This window comes from Rattus norvegicus, chromosome 9 (genome assembly GCF_036323735.1).
Source record: "Rattus norvegicus strain BN/NHsdMcwi chromosome 9, GRCr8, whole genome shotgun sequence".
Lineage (NCBI taxonomy): Eukaryota > Metazoa > Chordata > Mammalia > Rodentia > Muridae > Rattus > Rattus norvegicus.
The window spans coordinates 56,577,067-56,586,163 of NC_086027.1; the positions used below are offsets into that span (position 1 = coordinate 56,577,067).

At 39.9% G+C, this 9,097-nt stretch overlaps 1 protein-coding gene across 3 annotated transcripts in view; it reads left to right on the forward strand.

Annotated features, from left to right (window-relative positions):
* The window catches only part of Nab1 (Ngfi-A binding protein 1), a 39,499-nt gene extending 31,520 nt beyond the window's left edge, over positions 1-7,979 (forward strand). For 2 of the 3 annotated variants that reach the window (XM_039084185.2, XM_039084186.2), the window contains 2 exons: positions 2,037-2,153; positions 5,021-7,002. In XM_039084185.2, coding sequence (XP_038940113.1) covers positions 2,037-2,153; positions 5,021-5,109 — 206 coding nt within the window. In that variant the 3' untranslated portion in view covers positions 5,110-7,002. Of the gene's footprint in view, positions 1-2,036; positions 2,154-5,020 lie in introns of all 3 variants that reach the window. The other variant, NM_022856.5, reaches the window with a different exon arrangement.
* The last annotated feature ends 1,118 nt before the right edge of the window (positions 7,980-9,097 follow it).

Here is a 9,097-nt window from a genome sequence, read left to right on the forward strand (position 1 = left end):
AGAAAGCTGAGTCGTTAAGTGTTTTTACTACTCTGAAAATTCTTTGACTTTTCTCATGTCTTTAATATGAAGAAAATGCCATGTCATTGTCATCTACTCATTGAAGAGACTTTTTGAAGTGTTCTCTACATGCCAGACTTGCCTCCAAGCCCAGAAGGCAAAAGAGTGCAAGCGACATCCTCACTTAAGCACAGTATAAGAGAGAAATAGCATATGTCAACCTGTAAATCGGTCCTGCAGCTTCAAATATCAGTAAATAGTATATTGAAGGAAAACAGCAGTTTCATATTGTTTTTATTTTATGTATTATTTAGTTTCTAGCAAGTGCTTAGTATTATTAACTTCTTTTATCAAGTAAGAGTGCATTTAAAAAATGATTTAAGTTCATTCAAAGTAACAGGTTTTGGTGAGGCATTTCATGCAGTTCCTCCTCCCTATAGCAGCCCCTCTCATATTTCTCTCTTCACCCTCCCCTAGAATCCCTTCTTCCTGTCATCCCCTTTCTGGTTTCATTACACACACACACACACACACACACACACACACACACACACGCACGCACGCACGCACGCACGCACGCACGCATCTCGGTTCAACATATAAAAGAAACAGTGGAATTTGTCTCTCGGTTTGGCTTACTTCACTTAACGTAGTACATGACTCCCGTTCTGTCTGCCTCCTCGTGAGCATTATCATTTCACTTTTCCCTGGCTGAATAAAACTCCCCTCTGCACCTGTACTTCACGTTTCTCATCTGCTTTTCTGCTGCTAGATATCTGGGCCTGATGATATCTCAGCTGTTGAAGAGTGCAGCGATAGCAGATGTGTGCACGTCTCTGTGGTAGGGTTTCCAGAACACCACAGGCATGTATGCAGTGGTAGAGCTGGGTGGCATGAAGGTTGTTTTTAGTTTTTTGTGACCCCTCCATACTGGTTTCCAAGGTGGCTACACCAGCATTCACTGTCACCAGCAGTGAGTAGGAATTTCTTGCCCCGTGTTCTCTCTGGCATTTGCTTCCTCAATGTTAGCTACTCCAACTGAGGTGAAGCAGGATTTTTAATTTTAATTTGCATTTACACAATAGCCGAGGATATTGAGCCATTTTCTAGATATTCAGGGAGCTTGTATATTTTTTTCCTTGTAGAATTACCTTGCCGTTTCACTAGTTCAGTTATTAATTGGAAGGTTAGAGGTTTTCGTGACTGATTTCTGCACTCCTTTATATGCCGTGGATGTTAATACTGCCTGACGTGTTTTGCAAAGTTTTTTTTTCCCATCCAAATAAGAATACCTTGTTAGTAAGCGTTCTCTAGCTGTGAAATGAAATGTCAACTTTGATCACAACTCCAGAGTAAAACAAAGATTTCCTTTCTAGCTTGGCAGAAATATTTTAGCTGAGGTCTTCTTTAGCTTCTCTGACCCTTCTTAGTGGCTAAGAATTAACATACAAGCAAAGACAGTCATGAACGATTTGATGGTGATTGATTCACGACACTAGGATAACTTGCTGTGGGGTAGTAATTTGCTGCAACAGATAGTATGATATAATGTATAAAGCATTTTTACAGTATTTGTACTAATTATTTTTTCATGGATTGTGTTAAAAAAAAGCTGTAATTGGCCCAAAGCATTCTCTGCCTCTCTACTATTAAATGTGTGGTTAGTTAATGGCATGCCTTAGTATATGGTTATTAAGGAAAATCTCTTACAGAGGCGCTGTATTAACTCAGTGTTAGAGGGCTTCTAGAAATGTCTATTTCTTGTTTGGTCCATGTTAGCTCTTAAGTATACCCCAACAGTTTGTATCCGCCAGGTACTAACATTAATGACTTAACATTTTCCTCCTAAGTTACTATTTTAACTGTCATTTCCTGGCTATGATAAATGCTTCAGAGCCTCCTGACTCTTCTAGTTCTCAAATAGGTGTCTTTTGGCAATATTTATCTACAAAATCAAACAGAAACCAAACAACAAAAAAACATGGGGACTATTTAAAATGTTACTTTTTTTCTTTTTCTTTTTTCTCTTTCATTAGGAGAAAGGCCTTTGAATCTCCGAATTCCTAGTGTGCAGAACAGACAGCCCCATCATTTTGTGGTGGATGGGGAGCTCAGTAGACTTTACTCCAACGAGGTGAAGTCCCACTCATCAGGTGAGAATGTAGCCTGCGACCAGAGAAAACCTGATCACGTTCTCTTAGCTCTTATTCTCCCACTTCTGTCCCCCATTGAACCGTGTTACCTGTCAGTTTCCCTTGGAAATTACTGATTGCCAAAACATTAGACAGCCTCTCTGAGAATTATAACATTATAAGGGATGTCAGGGAAGAGTTGTAAAGGTTAAGACAATTTGCCTAGCCCTGGATTTCAACCTGTAGTTTAAGCTGAATAGTTAGTTATGCTGAGCTGGACTGGCTTTCCTTTCCTGACAGTGCTGTGGTATGTCGCAGGCATGCTATGCATCTGTCCTCATGCTCAGAGAGCCTTTTGTACCAGGACCTGACTTTTTGCACAGATGCATTTTAGGATAAGGTTGATGGTATCCCAAGTGATCAGCACATTCGTGTACTCAAGTGAAATGAATCAGACAGCGTTAGATAATGGGTACCAGCACCAGGGAGGAGAGTATGCTATCATTCAGTCTTTGAAGAAAAAAGTAACTTTAGGGATCGCTTGGTCAGTCTGGGGAAGCCAAGACTGGACAGTTCACTGAGTATGTACGTTAAGTCGGAAGGAACTTGTCTTTACGGCCAATGGTTTATTGAAGATCTACTATGACATTTATCCAGAGGGTCTGCGTCATAATGTTCATGCTCTTAGGAGCATTTGCTAAAACGGCTGATGTCCTGAATGACATTCTGTACCCTGGCCACTTGGCCACTGTTTCACACTGACTGTCAAAGAGTTGAGGATGAAATTACCCAAACTAGTAGCAAATCCATCTCGTATCTTAAGCAACATAAAAAGGCAACCTCTTCTTTAACGTTCTTAACAAACAAACTCACATGCTCCCTACAAACCCAGATTGCTTTGAAAACCTTACATAAAAGAAAGTGCAATTACATTGGTCACATTTGCTCACCATGGAGACACTTGGTATCGCTGCTGCACAGAGACTTAGTTAGGCTGGGATTTTGCATAGAACACAACTCTTCCTAAGGAAGAGTTTTGGCTTTTTTCATGGTTTAATTTTAGTTTGGTTTTTCTTTGAGAGTTTTACACAATATACTTTGATCATACTTCTCTCCTCCCCCAGCCTCCCCCAGATCCTCCCCCAACCTCATCACCCACCCAACTTGTCTTAAAAAAAAAAGTGGGTGGGGGGGTAAGGCTGGAGAGATGGCTCAGTGGTTAGGAGCACTAACTGCTCTTTCAGAGGTCCTGAGTTCAGTTCTCAGCAACCACATGGCGGCTCACAAACAGCAGCAGCAGTGTACTTACATATATAAAATGAATAATAAAGAAACCAAAAGTATTCCCCCAGACCCCACACACAGAACAAAAACTTCATGGAATTCTATTTGTGTTAGCCAGTGACTCCAGAACATGCCCCGTGTTCTGGATGCTGTGGTGGATAAGGGCCCATTGTCAGTCCATTGAGAAATACTTTCTTTAAAAAAAAATGAGTATATAACACAGTTTCCATGCAGCCTGGTAACTTGGCCAAGAAACCCCTGCTTCTCCCAAATGCATCTGTAAAGTGGGTACCTCAGGGTTTTTGTAAACAAGAGTGTGTGAGTTATATGACTGGCAAGAAAGTATCGGAGCCCTTTTCTTACTCCTGAGTGCAATGTTAAATCCCTTTTTGAATAGAGAGGGTGCCTGTGTATAGTCAAGCTAAGAGCAAGCTTAGTTCCCTTTGTACAGCCCTTTCAAGGGGTGTGTGTGTGTGTGTGTGTGTGTGTGTGTGTGTGTGTGTAGGTGTTTGTGTGTGTGTGTGTGTGTAGGGGTGTGTGTGTGTAGGGGTGTGTGTGTGTAGGTGTTTGTGTGTGTAGGGGTGTGTGTGTAGGTGTTTGTGTGTGTAGGGGTGTGTGTGTAGGTGTTTGTGTGTTGTGTGTTGTAATGTCCATATGTTTGCATGTATGTAAAGTACAATGCATATATTGTTGAAATAACAATTCATAAAACTCCATGGAACCATTATTTTTGAAGTAACCTTTATTCCCACTCACCCCAATTTTGAATGCCATGACTAGAGGAACGTTTAGAAATTGTTTATTTTTAAAATCAAAAATGTGTTTCTGTCTCATTTTAATGGTAAATATTTTAGCTATTAACATTTGTATGTAAATGGCCAGTTTGATTCTATTACTTAACACAGTAAACTAAGCATTTTTTGGAAAGGTCTATCTGGAGGCTGGAGAGATGACTCAGTAATTAAGAGCATGGACTCCTTTTCCAGAGGACCTGGGTTCAATTCCCAGCATCCACATGGCAGCTCACCACTGTCTGTTAGTCTACCTCCGGGGTTCTAACACCTTCACGCAGGCAAAACACCAACACACATAAAATAAAATAAATATAGAAAGGTCTCTCAGTTCATACCGTCCACTCATGTGTATTGTGCCCTTGCTGCACATCCTAGTCTATGTTAACACTCTCCTCATTTTATAAGTAAGGACCCAAAGCCCAGCTGTGTCACATATCCCAATTAGTTTATACCTAGCAGTTGGTGCAGTTGGGTCTAAATAAAGCAGTGGGTTAGTTTTGTTTTTATTTGTCTGTCTGTCTGTTTCTGTTGTTTTTCATGAAACAGGCTCTTGCTGTGTGGCCCTGGCTGGCTGGCACATAGCCCAGGTGCAGAGTGCAGTCCTCCTGACTTAGCCTCCCTGAGTCCTGGAAATACATCACTACCATGTTCAGCCAGGACCCATGCTTCTAACTCTGCAAATAAAATTCCATCTGGAACTTCATAATTATGAATAGTTACCGTTCGCTAGGAAGCTTGGGGTTTAATCACTTGAGTCTGCAGTCCGCTGATTTTCAAATTCCAAACTCTTTCTGGCTTTGTTTTACGCAGAGAGCCTTGGGATTCTAAAAGACTATCCTCACTCTGCATTCACCTTGGAAAAGAAAGTTATTAAAACAGAGCCCGAAGACTCAAGATAGCTGAGATTCTCCCCCTGCTCTCTGGAAATGACACCAGATCCGAGGATATGCTCCATCGTAGATTAAGCCTTAATAACCAGTGTTGCCTCATTCAGCTCCCAGACCATAGCCAAAGCGTAAGAACTCACACAGTCGTCTGTGGGCACCAGGACAAAGCAACAGCCACAGAAGAGGGAACCGAGATAGCATTGCAAAGTAACGGGCACCGACCGGTTACCTTCCTGTGTAAGTTGCTTGTGTGGAAAGGCTCAATACCGTAGGCATTCACTATTTAAGAATGTACAATGTGTCTGTAATTTATAGAAGCAAATCTAGGTGTTGATACCTTGCAGTCTAATAGACGTGGATCCCACTTATTTTACTTGAAATTCTGTTGTCGACTTTAAGTGTATTTACCGTAAATGTTACTTGTCAGCATTCAGAACTTTCACAGTCCTAGAAAGAAAGCCTGGGCAATGTAGTTATTTGCAAGGTGACTGGAGAAAGAAGATAAATACAAAGTTTACACCAAGGAGAAGACCCATGTGCTTGCTACTTGATAACATTGATGTTGATCAATAGGAAATAGGTAGCTGTCAACTAAATAATGTCACTTTCATTGGTTTAATCAATGCACAAATTAAAAATTGGTAGTAGCATTCCCAAGATGCGGTCGGCTACATTTATGACAGCTGCTCAAGATGTAACAGAAGTTGGACAGAGGACTTGAAATAAATGGGTTACTGTGTAAAGCCTTGACTTAAACATTGATATTTCAGAATGTGTTAAACAAATTAAGGCATAGTAAGTTAACCCTAAATGTGATAAAGATGATGATGTTGGTGAATTGACATGGCGTGTGTGTGTTTTTAGTTCTGTTTTAGATCATGCTGTCATAGATATGAGTTCCTAATCTGTTATACTGAAATCTGTTGGCCAGATGTTCGATGAAATGTCTGCACCGTAAGCTCTAAGCACTGTCTCATAGATAATCACATTTCAATTTGATCTGTAAGAGTTTTACAGTAAAAACACCAGTAAACAGCGTTTCTACTATTACAAGGCTTTTTCCTTCCTAAATGTTTCTATTGGACCATAGATTCTTGCCCACTGAAGAAGTATCTTAGGGACCACGTGCCTCTGTTGCTACTGTGAGGTTGATTACTGTGGTCTCACTATCCACTGTGTGTAGAGCTAGTGCAATACCATTTAAATAGAGTGTTTAGTTCTAATCTTAGCCACAGTGCTGGCTAGTGCCCCTGTACTCTCATGAACTGTTTCCTGTGTTCCATAATCTATTTTGAGAAATTTTGTGGTCCTTTTTGTTAAAAAAAAAAAAACTATGCCATACAGTTCAAGTTTGTAGATTTTAACACGCAAGTTTTAAAAGATGCAGTGGTCTTCCAGCTAATATTTGTTTCTCCTGGACCTAGAACCTGCATTTTTAAATCCAGAATTAAGTCTCCTTAAGTAGCATACTTTTTTGACTTCCAAGCTTAGAGATAAAGAAGTGTGCACGCACACTCATGTAGAGCGCGCACGCGTACACACACACACACACACACACACACACACACACAAATTTTCAGTAGAATACAGTTTTTATCTTGTGAACACTAATGTATTAAACTTGCTATACATTAAAGCAAATAATATATATTTTTATTTGGTAAATATAAATTAGATGTTATAACTAGTTGGGTTTTTATTTTTAATTTTGTTTAAGATATTTCCACTGAACAAGGTCAATTGGTTACCTCAGTATTACAGCCAATATAACCCAAGGGACCATTTCTCCCTAAGTCTGTGTTATTCTTTATTGTGTGAATTCTGCATTTTTGTGATTCTTAAAACTGTTGAAGAGATGAGTGCACTTGCTTCCTGTGGCAATAAAGGAGTTCTCTGCCTCACAAATCCTGGCTCAGAGTGCTTGCATAGCACGCGATGTTCATCCACACCGCCTCCTTTACAGCATGTCAGGGGACAGGAAGAGCTTCTATCTTTTTCCTTTTTGTGACACTGAGAGTTGAACCCAGAGGCTCTACCACTGAGTGATAGTCCCAATACTCATGTTACTTTTTTATTCTGAAACAGGCTTACTAACTTTCCCCAGCTGGCCTTGAACTCACTTTGTAGACCACAAAGGTGGTGGTCACACAAGGAGGCCTTTCCTAGTGTGTGGTTCGTACATTTCAGTTTTGAAATGGCAGAGTATTTCTAGCACAGGACCATTTTGTTTTCGGCTTTGATGCTGCTCTGAATCTTCAAAGGAAAACCAACCAGGTTGTCAACCAAGTGAGAGCAGGAGCCTGTGTCTGTCTCTTGTAGATGGGAGAAAATACGACAGCCAATATTTAATGAAAGCCCACTTCTGACCCAGCTGTGCGAAGTTGGTTCTGGGAATCCAAGCGCATGCATTTGCTGTTATCTCTGGGCATTCTCATGAATGACATTCTCCAGTGGGCTTCAAATTAACAAAGGATGACTCAGCATCCTGACACCATTATTGAAAACACACATCAATCTCAAAGACCTTGATGATAGCTATTTCCATAGTCACTTCACAAAACAAACGTTCCTGACACCTAAGTGATCAGAAGCTGACATTATGCTAATGTTTTCATTTCAGAATGTGTGATGGCTAAATCTTTAGATCTATCATCCCTGGATTCTCCTCTGACTGACTTACAAAAATGAAGAAAGCAATCACTTGGTTCTTGTGCAGAAAATATGAATCAGAATTTAAGTTTTTAATTTTTTTAAACTAGTTTTATGTTTACTTACATATATTTTTCTGTCTTTTTTTTTTACCATGGCTTTAGAAAGAATGATAAATAATTGCTGGTTTTGTTATAAATTTAATAAAATTCCTTCTTTTTTTCCTATTTTCACATCTGGTAGGCTACAAAATTCTTGAGCATTACAATATTCTTTTGAATTCTGGTCTCCTGGCAGTGCCTGATTCATTGGTCATAATTTCTAAGTCTGTTCTTCTGATAGCTCCACATATGTCCAGCTCTCACTTGTAAGACATAAATGGGGTCATTTCTGCCAGTTCATCCTCAAGCACAAGAAAAGTTTAATGTTTTTATAGTGATTCAGTATGACCTTTAGAACAGAAACATTTCAAATTATGCACCAAACACTATTAATCTTGTTTTTTTCTTAGCATTTAAATGAAATGCTATTTACCATTAGCCTCATCTTTTTATTTTTATTTGTAAAACGTTTAATGATTACTTTTAAAGTAGTGAATTGGGCCAGTGTGATGATACCCACTTCTAATCGATTCTTGATGGTTGAGGTGGGGCTACTGTGAGTTAGAGTTTGGCCTACACAGGAAGACTTAGTTGCAAAAGGCAAAACATCAATTGGTAAATGAAGATTGTACATATTTAAGCACATAACATGGGCTGTCCACCTGTTTTGAAAAACGTATTTACTGTGTGTGCATGATATGTGTGTGTGTGTGTGTGTAGCACATGTGCTGTGGCACATGTGGGGCAGAGGACAGCTTGGTGGAGCTGGCTTAAGACCGAAACTAGCTGCTAGGCTTGTGAGCCACCTTTACAACCCTGATTATTTACACAGTGCATCCTGATTGTCACAGACAAATTAAGACACTTCAGAGGAAAAGTGGATCCTGGCTGTGCTGGACTGGCACTCACCATTCTTCAGTTTGCCCACCTTTGCTAAACTCTGTGCATTGTTAGAGACTGGCAAAGACATAAATACTACTTTAGACTCCAGAACTTTCATCCATTTTTTTATGCTTCTAGAGTTGAACCCAGTGCCTGCATGCAAGACGAACACTGCCACTAAGCTCTGTTCTCAGTCCCTATGTTTTAAATCCTTTAATTGTTCTCTACTTAAGTTTCTCATTGTGCCTTCCCCAAAGAATCAACTTGTTTTTTCACAACTCCCAAGAAATGTCATGGCAGGTGCTACCATCAAAACCTGATGTTTCAAAGTGTAGGTTATGCATGTGACATTGGTTCAAGATGAATAT